Consider the following 22,357-nt stretch of genomic DNA (forward strand, 5'->3'; position numbering starts at 1 on the left):
AACACATACACACACAGTAGATGCACCAGTTCATCTAACCTGCCAGTCTGTGGTTGGCTGAATCCCATTTTCCCCTTCGAGGAAGCCCCATGTAATTACCGAACCTGCTGGGAAGGCAATTAAGCGTTCATTCTTTTTTTTTTATTTTTTGTACTACTTAATTATAACTCTGATTTTATTTAAGGTATTGCTTAAAAAAGACTTTGTTGGGTGGTACAATTTTTGTTTTTTCTTCTTCATTCTTTAAACGGCAGATGAGACAGTGTGAGCAAATTATAATTAATATATCTAGGAGAAGTACCCCCCCGCTTCTCTACTTACGTATCCCATCATGCTGTGCCACACAGTCGCCCACCCCAGTGTGTATTCTAGTCCCACTTTCACATATTGCCATTCACCAATTATTATTTTCAATATGGACTGGCTCTGGAAGTGACAGAGTGAGTGGCGTCACCTCAAAGTGACACGCAGTCACTGATTACTGGTGGCAGTGTGGACTGACTGGGAGCGATGGTAGCTTTGATTTCCACCGTGGGTGTGGAGGGATATGAGCTAAAGAAGTGGCACTATATGATAGATAGATAGATAGATAGATAGATAGATAGATAGATAGATAGATAGATAGATAGATAGATAGATAGATAGATATGAAAGGCACTATATAATAGATAGATAGATAGATAGATAGATAGATAGATAGATAGATAGATAGATAGATAGATAGATAGATAGATAGACAGGAAAGGCACTATATGATAGATAGATAGATATGAAAGGCACTATATACAGTGGTGTGAAAAACTATTTTCCCCCTTCCTGATTTCTTATTCTTTTGCATGTTTGTCACACAAAATGTTTCTGATCATCAAACACATTTAACCATTAGTCAAATATAACACAAGTAAACACAAAATGCAGTTTGTAAATGGTGGTTTTTATTATTTAGGGAGAAAAAAAAATCCAAACCTACATGGCCCTGTGTGAAAAAGTAATTGCCCCCTGAACCTAATAACTGGTTGGGCCACCCTTAGCAGCAATAACTGCAATCAAGCGTTTGCGATAACTTGCAATGAGTCTTTTACAGCGCTCTGGAGGAATTTTGGCCCACTCATCTTTGCAAAATTGTTGTAATTCAGCTTTATTTGAGGGTTTTCTAGCATGAACCGCCTTTTTAAGGTCATGCCATAGCATCTCAATTGGATTCAGGTCAGGACTTTGACTAGGTCACTCCAAAGTCTTCATTTTGTTTTTCTTCAGCCATTCAGAGGTGGATTTGCTGGTGTGTTTTGGGTCATTGTCCTGTTGCAGCACCCAAGATCGCTTCAGTTTGAGTTGACGAACAGATGGCCGGACATTCTCCTTCAGGATTTTTTGGTAGACAGTAGAATTCATGGTTCCATCTATCACAGCAAGCCTTCCAGGTCCTGAAGCAGCAAAACAACCCCAGACCATCACACTACCACCACCATATTTTACTGTTGGTATGATGTTCTTTTTCTGAAATGCTGTGTTCCTTTTACGCCAGATGTAACGGGACATTTGCCTTCCAAAAAGTTCAACTTTTGTCTCATCAGTCCACAAGGTATTTTCCCAAAAGTCTTGGCAATCATTGAAATGTTTCTTAGCAAAATTGAGACGAGCCCTAATGTTCTTTTTGCTTAACAATGGTTTGCGTCTTGGACATCTGCCATGCAGGCCGTTTTTGCCCAGTCTCTTTCTTATGGTGGAGTCGTGAACACTGACCTTAATTGAGGCAAGTGAGGCCTGCAGTTCTTTAGACGTTGTCCTGGGGTCTTTTGTGACCTCTCGGATGAGTCGTCTCTGCGCTCTTGGGGTAATTTTGGTCGGCCGGCCACTCCTGGGAAGGTTCACCACTGTTCCATGTTTTTGCCATTTGTGGATAATGGCTCTCACTGTGGTTCGCTGGAGTCCCAAAGCTTTAGAAATGGCTTTATAACCTTTACCAGACTGATAGATCTCAATTACTTCTGTTCTCATTTGTTCCTGAATTTCTTTGGATCTTGGCATGATGTCTAGCTTTTGAGGTGCTTTTGGTCTACTTCTCTGTGTCAGGCAGCTCCTATTTAAGTGATTTCTTGATTGAAACAGGTGTGGCAGTAATCAGGCCTGGGGGTGGCTACGGAAATTGAACTCAGGTGTGATACACCACAGTTAGGTTATTTTTTAACAAGGGGGCAATTACTTTTTCACACAGGGCCATGTAGGTTTGGATTTTTTTTCTCCCTAAATAATAAAAACCATCATTTAAAAACTGCATTTTGTGTTTACTTGTGTTATATTTGACTAATGGTTAAATGTGTTTGATGATCAGAAACATTTTGTGTGACAAACATGCAAAAGAATAAGAAATCAGGAAGGGGGCAAATAGTTTTTCACACCACTGTAATAGATAGATAGATAGATAGATAGATAGATAGATAGGTAAACAGGAAAGACACTATATGATAGATAGATAGATAGATAGATAGATAGATAGATAGATAGATAGATATGAAATGCACTATATAATAGATAGATAGATAGATAGATAGATAGATAGATAGATAGATAGATAGATAGATAGATAGATAGATAGATAGATAGATAGATAGATAGACAGGAAAGGCACTATATGATAGATAGATAGATATGAAAGGCACTATATAATAGATAGATAGATAGATAGATAGATAGATAGATAGATAGATAGATAGATAGATAGATAGATAGATAAACAGGAAAGACACTATATGATAGATAGATAGATAGATAGATAGATAGATAGATATGAAAGGCACTATATTATAGATAGATAGATAGATAGATAGATAGATAGATAGATAGATAGATAGATAGATAGATAGATAGATAGACAGGAAAGGCACTATATGATAGATAGATAGATAGATAGATATGAAAGGCACTATATAATAGATAGATAGATAGATAGATAGATAGATAGATAGATAGATAGGTAAGGTACTATATAATAGATAGATAGATAGATAGATAGATAGATAGATAGATAGATAGATATGAAAGGCACTATATAATAGACAGACAGACAGACAGACAGACAGACAGACAGACAGACAGACAGATAGATAGATAGATAGATAGATAGATAGATAGATAGATAGATAGATAGGTAAGGTACTATATAATAGATAGATAGATAGATAGATAGATAGATAGATAGATAGATAGATAGATATGAAAGGCACTATATAATAGATAGATAAATAGATAGATAGATAGATAGATAGATAGATATGAAAGGCACTATATAATAGATAGATAGATAGATAGATAGATAGATAGATAGATAGATAGATAGATAGATAGATAGACAGGAAAGGCACTATATGATAGATAGATAGATAGATATGAAAGGCACTATATAATAGATAGATAGATAGATAGATAGATAGATAGATAGATAGATAGATAGATAGATAAACAGGAAAGACACTATATGATAGATAGATAGATAGATAGATAGATAGATAGATATGAAAGGCACTATATAATAGATAGATAGATAGATAGATAGATAGATAGATAGATAGATAGATAGATAGATAGATAGACAGGAAAGGCACTATATGATAGATAGATAGATAGATATGAAAGGCACTATATAATAGATAGATAGATAGATAGATAGATAGATAGATAGATAAACAGGAAAGACACTATATGATAGATAGATAGATAGATAGATAGATAGATAGATAGATAGATAGATAGATATGAAAGGCACTATATAATAGATAGATAGATAGATAGATAGATAGATAGATAGACAGGAAAGGCACTATATGATAGATAGATAGATAGATATGAAAGGCACTATATAATAGATAGATAGATAGATAGATAGATAGATAGGAAAGGCACTATATGATAGATAGATAGATATTTTTTTTTCTAAAATGACCTTTATTGTAAACATAAAGATAAAGATATGACCTTTATCCATCCATCCATTTTTCAACCCGCTGAATCCAAACACAGGGTCACGGGGGTCTGCTGGAGCCAATCCCAGCCAACACAGGGCACAAGGCAGGGAACCAATCCCGGGCAGGGTGCCAACCCACCGCAGGACACACACAAACACACCCACACACCAAGCACACACTAGGGTCAATTTAGAATCGCCAATCCACCTAACCTGCATGTCTTTGGACTGTGGGAGGAAACCGGAGCGCTCGGAGGAAACCCACGCAGACACAGGGAGAACATGCAAACTCCACGCAGGGAGGACCCAGGAAGTGAACCCAGGTTCCCAGATCTCCCAACTGCGAGGCAGCAGCGCTACCCACTGTGCCACCATGCCGCCTATGACCTTTATTGTGAAGATAAAATATTAACAATATACACAATCAAATAACATAAAGCCAAATTTCAGACTAAAACAAAAGACCACCACTACTCCCCCTTTACACTCCTCCTACTCCACACAATAATAAGAACGTTGTTGATGCCCACCAATACTTTTCATTCCCAGTTGAGTAGATAGATAGATAGATAGATAGAACGTCTTTCACAGTTTGCCTTATAACATTCTACTATCATGGTCAATTAAAGTACTAATAATTTCCCCTCATGCCCACCGAGACGCACTCACCTCCCTGAGGCAGGCATAAATGGGGCACACAAGCACTCTGAAGGGTTCGCCCGAACTGCTCCTCATGGTACCGAAGACTTCACAGAGGAACGTGATGAAGCCAAGCCAGTGCTCGACGTCCGACTGCTGCAGCTCATCCCTTTTCGTAAAGTCATTCTGCAACAGAATAAGAGACAGAGCTTCACTGAACGTGGACAGTATACCATTGCATTACGATTTCGTACAGAGAAGAGAGCACACCAGTCGAGCAGGAGGACATGGTGAGGTCTGACAGCAGCTGAAGGAAGCCCCACCAAGGGGGGTGGAGGGGGGTTCTGAACATGGAATTGCACGACAAAATCAGTGAGGAAGAGTTGAATCACCTCAGTGTTACAAAGAAAGAAACGACAGGATTGGCTCATTGAGGAAATCCATTCGACGAATGAAAGTGATTCCTGACCGTGACTGACAGTAAAGGGTGGGTGACGTCCTCCGTGGGCAATGCTTAGAGACAAACCTGAGGAAGGAGATTCGGAAAGGCAAATTCAAAATGTCAGTTTGAAAGCTTGAGTTTAAGGTGATGTGCATTCTTCCATGAGGAGACAGCTAGAGATCTGGGGCCTCATTTATAAAAGTTTTCTTGGATCTGAGCATGCAGATATGCACCCACCACAAAAACAGGAAAATTACAAATGCTTAAAAAAAAATCAAATATATAAAACCGGGCGTCTGCACATTTCTACACAATTTAGAATCCACAATCACCTTGTAAATGTGTGTACGTGAACGTGCCTTGAACACCACCCTGGAATGTCCATATATAAAGTATGCTAATTAACCTCACACATCCAGTAGTGGCCAAAAGTTTTGATAAAACAACAAATATGAATTTTCACAAAATTTGCTGCCTCAGTTTTTATGATGGCCATTGGCGTCTACTCCAGAATGTTCTGAAGAATCATCAGACAATGAACTTAATTATAAAGTCCGCCTTTGCCTTGAAAATGAACTTCATCCCAAAACACCACTGCATGTCAACCCTGCCACCAAAGCACCTGCTGACGTCACTTCAGTGATCCTCTCGTTCACACAGTGAGAGCGTCGACGAGGACAAGGCTGGAGGTCACTCTGTCACGCTGATTGAGTTACAATAGAGAGGTGAGGGCTTCAGGGCGCCCAAGAAAGTCCAACAAGTGCCAGGAGAATCTCCTGAAGGTGATTCAGCTGTGGGCACTACCAGGGCAGAGCTTCCTCAGGACTGTCAGAAGGCAGGTGTGACTTTTGGAGGATGGATGGCCTGGTGGGTGTAAAGAAGGGCAGCAAAGAAGCCAAGAAAAACATCAGAGACAGACTGATATTCTGGGATTGGACTGCTGAGGACTGCTGGGGTAAAGTCATTGTCTCTGATGAATCCCCTTCGCGATTGTCTGGAGAAAAAAAGGTTTGCGGCGCTAACATCAGTCCTGTGTCATGTCAACAGTAAAGCATCCTGAGACCATTCATGTCACCTAGGGTTACTTCTCAGCCAGTGGGCTCACTCACAATTTGGCCTAAGAACACAGCCATGAATGAAGAATGGCACCAAAACATCCTCGAGAGCAACTTCTCCCAACCATCCAAGAACAGTTTGGTGACCCACAATGCCTTTGCCTGCATGATGGAGCACCGGGCCATAAGGCAAAAGTGACAACTAAGTGGCTCAGGTAACAAAAAATGAAATTTGGAGTCTATGGCCAGAAAACTCCCCAGACCTTCATAATCCCATTGAGAACTTGTGGTCAATCACCTCTCCCTTTGTAGCAGAGGATGACATTCGGGACGACCAGTGACGTGACTTCCTGCCTCGCCCTTTCAACCCCTGAAGAGACGTGATCAGGAGCCAACTGAAATCGAGGACCCTGTTCTCAACGAGGAGGCTACATCTGATAGACAAGCAGAATACTGAAAAGAACAAGAGCGGGCCGCTGGTAATCTTGAAGGACCAATGTGGGGGCCGATTTTCACGGTTTATTCAACGGGGTCAGCCTCAACACCCCCAAAAAGGCTGACAGTGTTTCTCCCACACAGAATAACATCCATTCATTTCAAGACTGGCCAACAACACTAAACACTCTTTTGTTTTGAATGTGTTTATCTTGTAGGTGTTTTGTAATGTTGGACATCATCGATCTTCTACATCGCCAAGTTATGCAGGCTCAAAAGCTCAATTTGATTTATCTTTAATTATTAAGGTGATATAAAGGACGGCAGGCATGGGTTGGTGTCCCCACTGGGATAGTACTTGATTCATTACCTGGTTGTACTGAACGGCCAAGAAGAAAGGCAGGTTAATAAAATAACAGTGGGAGGTTGAGCTTTTAGTTACAGGGGGTCCCTAAACTGTGGAATGGTTTTTCTGCTACTATAAGAGATGCCCCTTCGGTCTCAGCTTTCAAATCCCGGCTGAAGACTCACCACTTCAGTTTAGTACACCCTGACTAGAGCTGCTGATGAACTGTACAGACTGCATCTCTGTTGTTAGTCATTAGCACTAAAACATAAGTAACATGACAGTTAGAATTTGTTACTAACCCTCACCTGTTCTGTTTCTCTTCTCGGTACTCAAATCTGGCACTTGGTGCCACGACCCACCTGCCAAGTTTTTCTGCCAGCCTAAGGAAAAGTCATCTCTGATGGAGGATCACAGGAATCGTTGGGTAGAGGGGTCCTTTCATCGGATTGGCTGGCTCAGCCGTTGAATGGCCAATAGGGGGAGGCAGCTTGATGGCTGAGGTCTCCAGGACTCTGAACAAATCCAAATCCTATTATGGGATATCATCTCCTGTTAAATTCTGTAATATTTCTATTGCTCTATTATACTGTATTGAGGATGACTTGTGTTCTGTTCTGTGTATTGTATTGTATCAGCCCCTTTTTTTTGACACCCATTGCACGCCTAACCAACCTGGGAAGGGGTCTCTCTGTGAACTGCCTTTCCTGAGGTTTCTTCCAATCTTTTTTCCCTACAAGGTTTTTTTGGGAGTTTTTCCTTGTCTTCTTAGAGAGTCAAGGCTGGGGGGCTGTCAAAAGGTAGGGCCTGTTAAAGCCCATTGCGGCACTTGTCTGATTTTGGGCTATACAAAAATAAATTGTATTGTATTGTATTGCATTGCATTATATTGTCTTGCATTGTATTATATTATATTGTATTGTATTGTACTGCATTGTATTCTATTGTATTATATTGCATTGTACTGTATTTGATTGTATTGTATTTTATTGTACTGTATTATATTGTATTGCATTGTACTGTATTGTATTGTATTGCATTGTATTCTATTGTATTATATTGCATTGTACTGTATTTGATTGTATTGTATTTTATTGTACTGTATTATATTGTATTGCATTGTACTGTATTGTATTGTATTGCATTGTATTGTATTGCATTATATTGTATTGTATTGCATTGTACTGTACTGCATTGTATTATATTATATTGTATTGTACTGCATTGTACTGTATTGTATTATATTGCATTGTACTGTATTGTAATGTATTGTATTGCATTGTATTATATTGTACTGTATTATTTTATATTGTATTTTATTGTACTGTATTATATTGCAATGTATTATATTGTATTGCCCCTCCTTTAACCGCCACCTTATCGTGGTGGAGGGGTTTGCGGGTCCCAATGATCCTAGGAGCTCTGTTGTCCGGGGCTTTATGCCCCTGGTAGGGCCACCCAAGGCAAACTGGTCCTAGGTGAGGGATGAGACAAAGAGCGGTTAAACAAACCTCCTATGATGAAAAACAATTTTGGACGGCGTTTTCCCTTGCCCGGACGCGGGTCACCGGGGCCCCACTCTGGAGCCAGGCCTGGAGGTAGGGCTCGATGGCGAGCACCTGGTGGCCGGGCCTGCACCCATGGGGCTCGGCCGGGCACAGCCCGAAGAGGCAACGTGGGTCCCCCTTCCCATGGGCTCACCACCTATGGGAGGGGCCAAGGAGGTCGGGTGCAGTGTGAGTTGGGTGGTGGCCGATGGCGGGGACCTTGGCGGTCCGATCCTCGGCTACAGAAGCTGGCTCTTGGGACGTGGAATGTCACCTCTCTGAAGGGGAAGGAGCCTGAGCTAGTGCGCGAAGTTGAGAGGTTCCGGCTAGATATAGTCGGACTCACCTCGACGCACAGCTTGGACTCTGGAACCAATCTCCTTGAGAGGGGCTGGACTCTCTACCACTCTGGAGTTGCCCCCGGTGAGAGGCACCGAGCAGGTGTGGGTATACTTATTGCCCCCCGACTTGGAGCCTGTACATTGGGGTTTACCCCAGTGGACGAGAGGGTAGCCTCCCTTCGCCTTCGGGTGGGGGGACGGGTCCTAACTGTTGTTTGTGCGTATGCACCAAACAGCAGTTCGGAGTACCCACCCTTTTTGGAGTCCCTGGAGGGGGTGCTAGAGGGCATACCTTCTGGGGACTCCCTCGTTCTGCTGGGAGACTTCAATGCTCACGTGGGCAATGACAGTGAGACCTGGAAGGGCGTGATTTGGAGGAATGGCCCCCCCGATCTGAACCTGAGCGGTGTTTTGTTATTGGACTTCTGTGCCCGTCACGGATTGTCCATAATGAACACCATGTTCAAGCAGAGGGGTGTTCATATGTGCACTTGGCACCAGGACACCCTAGGCCTCAGTTCGACGATCGACTTTGTGGTCGTGTCATCGGACTTGCGGCCACATGTCTTGGACACTCGGGTGAAGAGAGGGGCGGAGCTGTCAACTGATCATCACCTGGTGGTGAGTTGGCTTCGATGGTGGAGGAGGATGCCGGTCAGGCCTGGTAGGCCCAAACGTGTTGTGAGGGTCTGCTGGGAACGTCTGGCAGAGCCCCCTGTCAGAAGCAGCTTCAACTCCCACCTCCGGCAGAACTTCGACCACGTCCCGAGGGAGGTGGGGGACATTGAGTCCGAATGGGCCATGTTCTGTGCCTCTATTGTTGAGGCGGCTGACCGGAGCTGTGGCCGTAAGGTGGTCGGTGCCTGTCGTGGCGGCAATCCCCGAACCCGTTGGTGGACACCGGCGGTGAAGGATGCCGTCAAGCTGAAGAAGGATTCCTACAGGACCCTTTTGTCCTGTGGGACCCTGGAGGCAGCTGATAGGTACCAGCAGGCCAAGCGGAATGCGGCTTCGGTGGTTGCTGAGGCAAAAACTCGGGCGTGGGAGGAGTTTGGGGAGGCCATGGAGAATGACTTTCGGACGGCTTCGAGGAGATTCTGGTCCACCATCCGGCGTCTCAGGAAGGGGAAGCAGTGCAGTGTCAACACTGTATATGGTGGGGATGGTGCGCTGCTGACCTCGACTCGGGACGTTGTGGGTCGGTGGGGGGAGTACTTCAAAGACCTCCTCAATCCCATTAACATGCCTTCCAATGAGGAAGCAGAGCCTGGGGACTCGGACTCGTTGGTGGCAGGGCCCCGGGGGTGGATGAGATACGCCCGGAGTTCCTCAAGGCTCTGGATGTTGTAGGACTGTCTTGGTTGACACACCTCTGCAACATCGCATGGACATCAGGGACAGTGCCTCTGGATTGGCAGACCGGGGTGGTGGTCCCCCTCTTTAAGAAGGGGGACCGGAGGGTGTGTTCCAACTACAGAGGGATCACACTCCTCAGCCTCCCTGGAAAAGTCTATTCAGGGGTCCTGGAGAGGAGGGTCCGTCGGATAGTCGAACCTCGGATTCAGGAGGAACAGTGTGGTTTTCGTCCTGGTCGCGGAACAGTGGACCAGCTCTATACCCTTAGCAGGGTCCTGGAGGGTGCATGGGAGTTTGCCCAACCAGTCTACATGTGTTTTGTGGACTTGGAAAAGGCATTCGACCGTGTCCCTCGGGGAATCCTGTGGGGGGTACTCCGAGAGTATGGGGTACCGGCCCCCCTGATAAGGGCTGTTCAGTCCCTGTACGATCGGTGCCAGAGCTTGGTCCGCATTGCCGGCAGTAAGTCGAACCCGTTTCCAGTGAGAGTTGGACTCCGCCAGGGCTGCCCTTTGTCACCGATTCTGTTCATAACTTTTATGGACAGAATTTCTAGGCGCAGCCAGGGTGTTGAGGGGGTCCGGTTTGGTGGACTCAGGATTGAGTCACTGCTTTTTGCAGATGATCTTGTCCTGTTTGCTTCATCAGGCCGTGATCTTCAGCTCTCTCTGGATCGGTTCGCAGCCGAGTGTGAAGCGGCTGGGATAAGAATCAGCACCTCCAAATCTGAGACCATGGTCCTCAGCCGGAAAAGGGTGGAGTGCCCTCTCAGGGTTGGGAGCGAGATCCTGCCCCAAGTGGAGGAGTTCAAGTATCTCGGGGTCTTGTTCACGAGTGAGGGAAGAATGGAGCGTGAGATCGACAGGCGGATCGGTGCGGCATCCGCAGTAATGAGGGCTCTGCATTGGTCTGTCGTGGTGAAAAAGGAGCTGAGCCGCAAGGCAAAGCTCTCAATTTACCAGTCGATCTATGTTCCTACCCTCACCTATGGTCATGAGCTATGGGTAGTGACCGAAAGAACGAGATCGCGAATACAAGCGGCTGAAATGAGTTTCCTCCGCAGGGTGTCTGGGCTCTCCCTTAAAGATAGGGTGAGAAGCTCAGTCATCCGGGAGGGGCTCAGAGTAGAGCCGCTGCTCCTCCGCATCGAGAGGAGTCAGATGAGGTGGCTCGGGCATCTGATCAGGATGCCTCCTGGACGCCTCCCTGGTGAGGTGTTCCGGGCACGTCTAACCGGGAGGAGGCCCCGGGGAAGACCCAGGACACGCTGGAGGGACTATGTCTCTCGACTGGCCTGGGAACGCCTTGGGATTCTCCCGGAAGAGCTAGAAGAAGTGGCTGGGGAGAGGGAAGTCTGAGCATCTCTGCTCAAGCTGCTGCCCCCGCGACCCGACCTCGGATAAGCAGGAGACAATGGATGGATGGATGTATTGTATTGCATTGTACTGTATTGTATTGCATTATATTGTACTGCATTGTATTATATTATATTGTATTGTATTGCATTGTACTGTATTGTATTCTATTGTATTATATTGCATTGTACTGTATTGTAATGTATTGTATTGCATTGTATTATATTGTATTGTATTGTACTGTATTGTATTGTATTGCATTGTATTATTTTGTATTGTATTTTATTGTACTGTATTATATTGTATTGTATTATATTGTATTGCATTGTACTGTATTGTATTATATTGTATTGCATTATATTGTATTGCATTGCATTGTACTGTATTGTATTATATTGTATTGCATTATATTGTATTGTATTGCATTGTACTGTATTATATTGTATTGTATTATATTGTACTGCATTGTATTGCATTGTACTGCATTGTATTGTATTGCATTGTATTATTTTATATTGTATTTTATTGTATTGTATTATATTGTATAGTACAATACAATACAATACAATACAATTTATTTTTGTATAGCCCAGAATCACACAGGAAGTGCCGCAATGGGCTTTAACAGGCCCTGCCTCTTGACAGCCCCCCAGCCTTGATTCTCTAAGAAGACAAGGAAAAACTCCCAAAAAAACCTTGTAGGGAAAAATGGAAGAAACCTTGGGAAAGGCAGTTCAAGAGAGACCCCTTTTCAGGTAGGTTGGGTGTGCAGTGGGTGTCAAAAGAAGGGGGTCAATAGAATACAATACACAGAACTATTGTACTGTATTGTAATGTATTGTATTGCATTGTATTATATTGTATTGTATTGTACTGTATTGCATTGTATTATATTGCATTGTATTATATTATATTGTATTGTATTGCATTGTACTGTATTGTATTGCATTGCATTATATTATATTGTATTGTATTGCATTGTACTGTATTGTATTGTATTGTATTGTATTGCATTGTATTCTCTGCCTTTACCAGGAGGTTGGTAGGAGATGGCAGCCTTGGAGTAGATATACTGATATCCCACCCAAAGTGCCAAAGTTCCTTAACTGGCCGGGAGTCCAGTGTAACTGAGGAAGAGGGGGGACTCTGCATTCAGATCCAGTGGCTCCCCAGGTATGCTTGATGGCAGCATACCCAGGCTAGGATTCCCACAAGGCCACATGCAAGGCATGCTGGGACCTGTAGTCCTGTGGGGGCAGCCAGGGGGAGCTGCTGGGATTAGTAATCCCTAATCTGGTGCTTCCTACGGCATCAGAACTAGAAGAAGCCCCATGACCTCATCCAGGGGAGCTGGAGTCGGGTGTGGAGGACGGATGAAGCTCATCTCATCATCATCTGGGAGGAGTTGGAGGAAAAAGCAAGAAGGGAAGAGGGGGAAAAGAAATGGGGGTTTGCATTGGTGTTTATTAAAAGAAGTCTTTTTGAAAGGTAATTTATAATAATAAACCTTACATTTGCACATTGGACTTGTGTCTGTGTGGTTGGGTCTGGGGTTTGAGATTCTGCAACGCCCCCTACTGGTCACAGTGGTCTCCAAACACCAATCAGAGCTCTTCTATCTTGTCCCGAGCCATGTGTGCTCCCTTGGCAGGCCTGCCACTCCATTGAAATATTGTTTTCTCAGCACTTTCCTCAAAAATTGAAAATGTTTATGACATAATCAGCAAGAAATCAAAACTACGCCACAATTGCATTGGTGTGTGTGATTTCCTTTTTCTTTCCTTCTTTTTTTTCTTTCTAAATTATGGATTGCCAATGCCATCTGGCCCGATTTTCTAAACTTGTGAATTAAAAAGCATTTCTCCGACGTACGAAGAGTGAAAAAACCGAAGCGGGAATCCGTATTTAGGAACCAAAGTTCAAGAGGCCAGCTCCAGCATGTTGCTCTCCAAAAGCATTCAAGGTTTGGAAAACCACAGGAAGTTCCACAAATAAAGTAACAAAGCAGGCAGGGTGGCGGGTTTGGGTTTTTCGTTTTTTTTTTTTTGCTCTCCCCCTACCCCCACCCCGACTCTCTCTCTCTCTCTCTCTGTCTTAAAAATGATCCCAGTGGTTCTTCTGCAGGAATTGCTGCAACCACCACTGCCAAGTATGGAATTCCACGGAGGAGATGGAGCCGCTTACAGTATGGCAGTCTCACCACATTCTGGAAACAGCGTCTAGCGGTGACAGAGAAAAATCAGCAAAGGAAAATAAGCTTCACTTTCTTACTGCTGTGAGCCATTTTAATAGGTAATGTGGTTTGAAAATGAATGCAGAGAGAGCATTTTTGTGTTTTATTATTTTGAAGCAACAGGCAGCACATGTTGAAAAACAAACAAAAAGGCAGAAGATCTGGAGCTGGCAGGCATGCTGGATATCAAGCGGGCAGAAACGTTTGGGAAATTTTAAAGTGACAGTTAGGAGGGACCAAGTGGTGATCCATCCCGGCCAGGAGGTCATAGCTGGGGAGTGTTGATATCCCCCTGCCGTGCCAGGACATGGGCCACAGGAAGGTACTGCTACACTGGAGTTGGCGTCTCAGCGACCTTGGAAGGGCACTCGGATTGGTTTTGGGTACCTGGAACGTTGGGACTGTAGGTCCACGGTTTTCAAACCTTTTTGAACAAGTACCACTCTGCGAGGACCAGTAAACTGAAGTACCACTGTCAATGAATCGTTAATTTACGCCCGTGTTGTTATGAAGAAAAATTCACTATAATCACAATAATGACTATAATTATGACATTAAAGTGCCTAATAAAAGCCGGCTTGGAGTCTTCCACACATTTATAGTAGTATACTTATACTGTACTATATATGATTATATGCAACATATTGGCATTCTAGCAACATCGATTCGTGGAAAATAAAGGACCACACGAGTACCACTTGGCATGACTTGAAGTACCACAGTTTGAAAACCGTGGCTGTAGGTGACCCCATACACTGGGTGGCAGCAACCCATCTGGAGAGGCACAGCACGGACACCCACAGGGCATCATGGGAGTTGTGATCACCAGGGCCGTCTTAACGCACGGGCAGCAGTGCTGTGCAAGTTCACACCTTACAAGAACTCACTCAGAGTTCAGTTCACACTGATTAAAAGGAATAAATTCACGTTCATTGGTCACCATTTCAATTTTGAACTCGTTCATGTTCAGTTCATTTTACATTTTTTAAGGAGTGAGAATAAATGACCCGTAAGTCAATTTTGCAATTTTTATATTAGGCTATTACAGTGTTCTTGGATAAAATACAATAATTATGAAGACCTTTTTATTTAAATACACTTTATTGAGTTATACTCAGCAACAAACACGTATAACCATCGTCACGCACGAGCGCATGAGGAGCAGCTTAAGGACCCGACTCGCACCACGACAAGTCATGCCAGGGGACAACGGCAGCGTACTGACCCCTCTCTTTTTATTTCCTCAGAAAGAACGAGGCAACGCCGCCGTCATACCACCCGGACGACTCAAAAGAGCCACAGCACTTCCGGGTTCCTTTCTTTCCTCTGGTCCCCAATTGATGATGTCAGCCTCCCATCCACCACCACGTTTTACCCAGCATCCCACTCTTTAATTTCCGGTCTGATCCTATAAACTGTCCGTCTACCTATCCTCCTGTGTCTTTTGAGTTTATTTGGAAAAAACGATTGATCTGATTTTGTTGCAGTATACGGGGCTAAAAATCCCAACCCTTTATGCATGTCTGTCTTGTTATTACACCATATATGCTAATATCCTCCCGGTCCAAAAAAGAAATTAAATATTGTGGAATTAGGCGCTATATAGGCGCAGACCCGAAACAGACTGACAGCAGAGGCATGTATAAAAATGAACAGAAAGATTTATTTTCTTCGTTCCTCGTACCCACAGACACAACACAGTCCCCAAAACACACCAAAAGAAAAACACACTCTTCTTCCTCCACTCCTCCTCTCGATTCTCGCCCCGAGCAGTGGCTGCTGCCTCATCTTGTAGCCCACCCAGGTGCTCCAGGTGCTTGTTGACCTAATTCATGCTGCACTTCCGGGTGTGGCTGCGTTACCAACCCAGACGGGCTCAGAAAGACGTGCAGCTCCTCCTGGTGGTGGCCACGGAGCCCAACAGGGATGAACTTCGGTGTTCCACAATTGTGGCCTCGATGCAACACCCAGAGGGTTCCAGGAGATGTAATGTGCAGCCCATGTCTGCTCCCCCGGATTCAGTTCCATGGGTCCCGGCCGTCCACCACAATATATGCAAGTATCCATATAAATTACAGCTCTATTTCCAACCGTGTGACACAAATGGTGACTGTGGAACCAGCGTGTAGGTCAGGGGTATCCAAGTCCCGTCCTGGTGGGCCGCAGTGGCTGCAGGTTTTCATCCATCCATCCATTGTCCAACCCGCTGAATCCGAACACAGGGTCACGGGGTCTGCTGGACCCAATCCCAGCCAACATAGGGCACAAGGCAGGAACCAATCCTGGGCAGGGTGCCAACTCACCGCAGGACACACACAAACACTCCCACACACCAAGCACACACACTAGGGCCAATTTAGAATCGCCAATCCACCTAACCAGCATGTCTTTTGGACTGTAGGAGGAAACCGGAGCGCCCGGAAGAAACCCACGCAGACACGGGGAGAACATGCAAACTCCACGCAGGGAGGACCCGGGAAGTGAACCCAGGTCTCCCAACTGCGAGGCAGCAGTGCTACCCACTGCGCCACCGTGCTGCCCCGGGTTTTCATTCTCACCCTTTTCCTATTCAGTGACCAGTTTTCACTGCTAATTAACTCCTTTTCCCTTCATTTTAATAACCCTGTTTTTAAGGATTCAGTCCTCTCAATTGACTCGTTTCTTCATTAAATGGCAGCCAAACAGAAATGAGACGTGAAACGAGCCGACAGATGAACGTCAGACTCCAGCCAGTTTCACTCCAGCCAGTTTCTTAATGAGAAGCCGATTCTTGCTGTTAATTAAAGCCGTTATTGAACATCAGGACTTGCTGCTCTCACAGCCGACTGTTGATTGTCTGTTTTTTCTAAGACCACCGTCAAAATGTTTTTGGTGACCTGAGCGGACCAACATGACTGAGACCTTCACGTTTCTTTATTTTCAGGTGAGCTGGTCCTGTTTTGGCTTGTTTTGTGTCTCCTTATTGTTTGGCTGCTCATTAAGGAAAAAGAAACAACTAAGGGGTCGGAGTCACGTCAATTAAAATTAAAGCAAAACAAATTAATCAGCAGCAAAAAAAAAACTGGTCACTAATGAAGAAGATGGTTAGAATGAAAACCTGCAACCACTGCGGCCCTCCAGGACCAGAGTTCGACACCCCAGGTGTAGGTGAGCTAACCTGTTACACTGCCGGTCAAAATTCGCATCACATATTGCATGTCCAACGAGGAAAAAATATAAAGTGGCCTCGCGAAGTCCAACGTTTTCCTAAAAGCGAAAGTGGAGCGTCACCGTATGCTCGTGACAGCGGGGGTGCAGCTTATGCACAAGCAGGCAGACACAGCCTGTTTGATTTACGCTATTTTTACGCTATTTTTTCCGAATACAAATAAATACCAAAAAATTCATACGAAATAAATATTCGTAAAAATTCCACTATTTGTGCTTATCCGAATACCGTATTCGGCTCCACCCCTACATTTAACGTGGACCTAAACGAGAACCAGAATGTCACCACCCACATGGCCCCTGACCTGCAGTAACCCTTCTCAAGGTCCACTCTGACGCAATACAGCGTTACGACTATCGAGTAAACCATGTGACGCAAACATGCAATCTAATTGGCTGAATTGTGATTTTTAGGCCAAATATATATGCAAATTTTGCTGCTTTTTTATGAATTTTGCAGATAAAAAAAATCGTTACAGTGAAGTCTGGTATAACTTTAGTTCTATAGGAAAAAAAATTGTTAAAATGGAGTTTGTTCTAATGGTACTTGACCGGCTTCCAAGGTTGTTGATAATGAATGGGTGGATGGACACCCCGAAAAACATGAAAATGAAACTGAACAAACAGAAATGTTCAGATGACTCCTCCATCATAGGCTGCATTAATAATGGAGACGAGTCAAAGTACAGGAAGGCTGTGGAGGACCTTGTCTTGTGGTGTAGCTCAACTGCTGGTGTTGACACCTGATGTGCCAAGGAGCCTCTGAGACCACCTGTCACCGTTAAGGGGGAGGACATGGGAAGTGGAGCAGAGCTAACAAGTACCTGGGGGTTCACGCCGTCAACAACCCGGACTGGTCTGACCACCCAAGAAGGGCCAGCGCAGACTGCACTTGCTAAGAAGACTCGGGTCTTTTGCTGTGCAGCAAACTGATGGGGATGTTCTACCTGTCCGTAGTATTCAGTGTGGTGTTCTACGTTGTGGTCTCCCTTGAACACAAAAGAAGCACAATGCCTGAAATACACTCATCAGAAAATACCTGCACCAAGACAGGGCTAACCCTGGACACGCTGGAAGCTGTTGTGGAATCGAGAATGGTGGCAAAATTGGATGCCATCATTAAAACTGCCCTCCATCCCCTGCAGGAGGCGCTCTGTTTGGAGCACTTGTAGCCACAGGCTCATTCCACCGCAGTATGCTAAGAAGTGCGTCTGGGGGTCTTTTCTGCCCTGTGATATCTGCCAATTCAAGGTATCCATCCGATGTACCTGTTAAGTTTATTTTTATTCATTGATTGATTGGCTGTATTATTTGTCCTGTGAGTCTGTATCCTTGTTTTTTATCCTTTTGTTTTCAGCTGCTGCATGCGTCTATATTTCCCCATGGGATTAATAAAGTGTATCTAATCTTCTTCTTCTTCTTCTAATTTTGGTTACTCCCAATAGGGGTTGCCAGAGCAGATTATCTTCTTCCATATCTTTCTATCCTCGTCATCTTGCTCTGTGACACCCATCACCTGCATGTCCTCTCTCACCACATCCATAAACCTTCTCTTAGGCCTTCCTCTTCTCCTCTTACCTGGCAGCTCTGTCCTTAGCACCCTTCTCCCAATATACTCAGCATCTTTCCTCTGCACATGTCCAAACCAACGCAATCTCGCCTCTCAACCGTCCAATTTGAGCTGACCGTCTAATGTCCTCATTTCTAATCCTATCCGTCCTCGTCACACCCAGTGCAAATCTTAGCATCTTTAACTCTGCCACCTTCAGCTCTGTCTCCTGCTTTCTGGTCAGTGCCACCGTCTCCAGTTCATATAACATAGCTGTATCTAATCTAATCTACTTGAACTTTTGTGAGTCCAGCACCGGCTTAGGTCCTCACCCACGGAAGGTTATACACTTAGGTGGGGCTCCTTTTTTTTAAACACATATTATGGGCTGTTAGAGATAGCCAATTCTATTGTCAAAGCACCTGTGTTTTGTCATCAGTTCATTCAGGAGAAGGCCGATGGCTCGATTGCTTTATTTTCCATGAAGGCTTACTAACTTACACTCCTGAATGGGGTAATAGTTGGGGGAGGGTTGGGTGGTGGTGCCACAGCCTATCTCAGCTAGCATGGGTCGCAGACCCAGGACAAGGGCACCAGTCCATCGCAGGCAACAAAAGTCATGTTCCCCTTATTCATTTGCAAGAAACGTTAAGTCAACGCATTGGAATTCCCCGGATTTCTGCACTAATTATGGATAAAAAGTGGTTTGATCTTCATCTATTCAAAATGTTAAAGATGCCTTTAAGTGCAATCGACTTGCTCCTTTAGGCAAATCTGACCACAACCTGACTCATCTTATCCCCTGTTATTAGACGGCAACGTGTTCTCACCACAATTGTGAGGAAGTGGAGCCAGGAGGCTGAAATGGCTCTGAAATGACAGCTTTCAAATGACAGACTGGCAAATGATGTGTGAGTCACATGGGGATGATAGTGGGTGACTTGATCACTGCATCACAGACTATATTAACTTCTTTGTTGGTACCCACTAAGACTGTGTGTTGCTTTCCAAACATCAAGTCCTGGATTACTAAGGAGCTAAAAGGTCTCCTGAGACAAAATAAAGACAACATTCAAATCAGGTGACAAAGTGGCTCTGAGGGACACCCGGCATGTGCTAAAGAACAAGCTGAGTGAATGAAAGGAAGCGTACAAAACTAAAATAGAAAACTCACTTAAAATAACATGAAGGATGTCTGGAATGGACCAGGCATCATTATTTGGCACAAGCAATCTGGGACTCGGGTGCTGGAAGGGGATGTGGACAAAGCCAACACACTGAACCAATTTTTTTAATCGACTTCCCCTTCCACTGCCCACATCCAATGACCAGTCTCCTCACACCATCCCTATTACGTCTCCGACAACTCCTACCTGTCACGTCAGCTGGAATGACTAGTGACGAGTCCACCTTTAACCGGTTTACAGAAAAGTCGCCCCTGACATTTCACCCCCAACAATTCGCCTCCCTCACATTTCGCCTTCAACAATTTGCCCCCTGTAGATAATGAATAGGTTACAAAAATGTAAACAATGCACCTAATATTTTTATATCTTCTAATTTATTTTGATTTAATAAATATTTTTTAAAATTGCCAAAAAATTAACCAAATACGTGAAATACAATTAAACTTAAAAATATATCTGGAATTTTAAGGTTAACAAAAAGCATCTCTATATATATATAAAATCCAGCGCTTGTCTGTCCGCTTTTCACGTGAGAACTACTTAATGGAATTAGATCGGCTTTTTTTCTAGAATTTGCTTGAACATTCCGGTTGATGTTGCGACTTCTCTCATCATGATAAGCATTATAGTTCGCTTGCGGTAACAATTTATTGCCACAAATCTGAGAGAGACGTTGCAGGCCGGGGGGGAAGGCCTCCTCACTCACACGTTAGCCTTGGGGCGTAACCTTAACTTCGCTTAGCTAGCGAACGAGAGAACTACTTAACGGATTTAGATCTTTTTTTTTTTCTAGAATTTGCTTGACCATTCCGGTTGTTGTTGCGACTTCTCTCATCATGTTAAGCATTATATTTTGCTTGTAGTACAGATTTATTGGCACAAATCTGACAGAGACGCTGCAGGCCGAGGGGTTGGTGGGGGGCCCTCCTCACTCACACACCAGCCTAGGGGGTTGTAACCTTATCTCCACTTAGCTAGCGAACGAGAGAACTACTTCACGGGATTAGATCGTTTTTTTTTCTAGAATTTGCTTGAACATTCTGGTTGATGGCGGCACGGTGGCGCAGTGGGTAGCACTGCTGCCTCGCAGTTGGGAGATCTGGGGACCTGGGTTCGATTCCCGGGTCCTCCCTGCATGGAGTTTGCATGTTCTCCCCGTGTCTGCGTGGGTTTCCTCCGGGCGCTCCGGTTTCCTCCCACAGTCCAAAGACATGCAGGTTAGGTGGATTGGCGATTCTAAATTGGCCCTAGTGTGTGCTTGGTGTGTGGGTGTGTTTGTGTGTGTCCTGTGGTGGGTTGGCACCCTGCCCAGGATTGTTTCCTGCCTTGTGCCCTGTGTTGGCTGGGATTGGCTCCAGCAGACCCCCGTGACCCTGTGTTCGGATTCAGCGGGTTGGAAAATGGATGGATGGATGGATTCTGGTTGATTTTGCGACTTCTCTCATTGCGCTATGTATCATAGTTCGCTTGCAGGAGTGACATATTTGCGCTTATCCGAGACACAGGATGCGGGCCGAGGGGAGCGGTAAGCGTGACGTCAGGAGTGGGGAGCGGGGCGGGGCCCTCCTCACTGTCCTGTTTCACTACTACGTGGGCGGAGCCGTGGGGCATGGCTAGTATGAAGTACATTTAAGTAGTGCTCATTAAGACAATTATTATGTCATGTAATGTTTTGAATAACATATGAGAGTTTCAATAAAAATTACAGTCCCATTTTCCCCATGAAAAGAAATCCAATGGAGTCAAATCTGGCGAACATGGAGGCCAAGAAAATGGTCCACCTCTTCCAATCCACCTGTTAGGGAATTTCTCATTGTAGAAACTGTCTAACATGTGCCACAGGAGGCTGGGGGCCAGACCCAGCCGGGATGCCTGGAAAGACAGGGAGGCAGTCAGTACGTACCTCGGGCAGCGAGGGGGCAACTGCCTTGGATAAGCAGGGGACCATGGGGATGGAGCAAGGAGGCACAAACCTGTGGGGGCTTGTGGCTACTGCCAGGGGGTGCCTCAAGTCTCATAAAGCACGGGAGCTCTGCACTTCCGCCGCACCTGGGAAGGTAGGGGAAGGTCCTTCCAGCGACACCCGGGTGCTCATGCGGCACTTCCGCCACACCAGGAAGTGCCACTGGAAGAATGTCATCAAGCACCTGGAGCACATCCGGGTGAATATAAAACGGGCCACCTTCCTACAGTCGGGGAGCTAGAGTTGGGAGCTGGAGCAGGACGAAGCTCCAGTGACAGGAGAGAGAAAGGCGACCTGAAGACGACATTGGTACAGGCCCGTGTTGGCAGTGATTGATGCGGGAGCACCGTGTGCTGTGTGAACTTTTATTGTAACAATAAACGTGTTTTAGTAAAGTGCTGGTGTTTGTCTGATGGTGTCCGGATCCGTTCTCACACATGCAAAGCAAAGTGACAAGGAGCGTCATCTTGTTGAAACACTGTATTCTCTATTAGCCCTAATTGTTCAAGTTGAGGAATAAAGTAATTTTGCAGCATTTCTAAATAGCTATCACCATTAACAACACGCCCTTCAAGAAAGAATGGCCCTATGATTCAATTTTTTCCCAAAGCACACCACACATTTACTTTGGGAGAATCTCTTTCATGTTCAACAGACTCATGTGGATTTTCAGTTCCCCAAATACGGCAAAAATAAAACTTCTAAAGACAAAAAAAAAACAAAACGAGATACATCAAGCTT

At 44.7% G+C, this 22,357-nt stretch overlaps 1 protein-coding gene across 3 annotated transcripts in view; it reads right to left on the reverse strand.

Annotated features, from left to right (window-relative positions):
- ctif (CBP80/20-dependent translation initiation factor) overlaps window positions 1–22,357 on the reverse strand; it is a 442,611-nt gene that overhangs the window by 33,250 nt on the left and 387,004 nt on the right. For all 3 annotated transcript variants that reach the window (XM_051929787.1, XM_051929786.1, XM_051929789.1), the window contains one exon: window positions 4,631–4,786. In XM_051929787.1, the coding sequence (XP_051785747.1) occupies window positions 4,631–4,786 (156 nt within the window). The remainder of the gene's footprint in view (window positions 1–4,630; window positions 4,787–22,357) is intronic.

The sequence above is a fragment of the Erpetoichthys calabaricus genome, chromosome 7 (assembly GCF_900747795.2).
Source record: "Erpetoichthys calabaricus chromosome 7, fErpCal1.3, whole genome shotgun sequence".
Taxonomy (NCBI): Eukaryota; Metazoa; Chordata; class Cladistia; order Polypteriformes; family Polypteridae; genus Erpetoichthys; species Erpetoichthys calabaricus.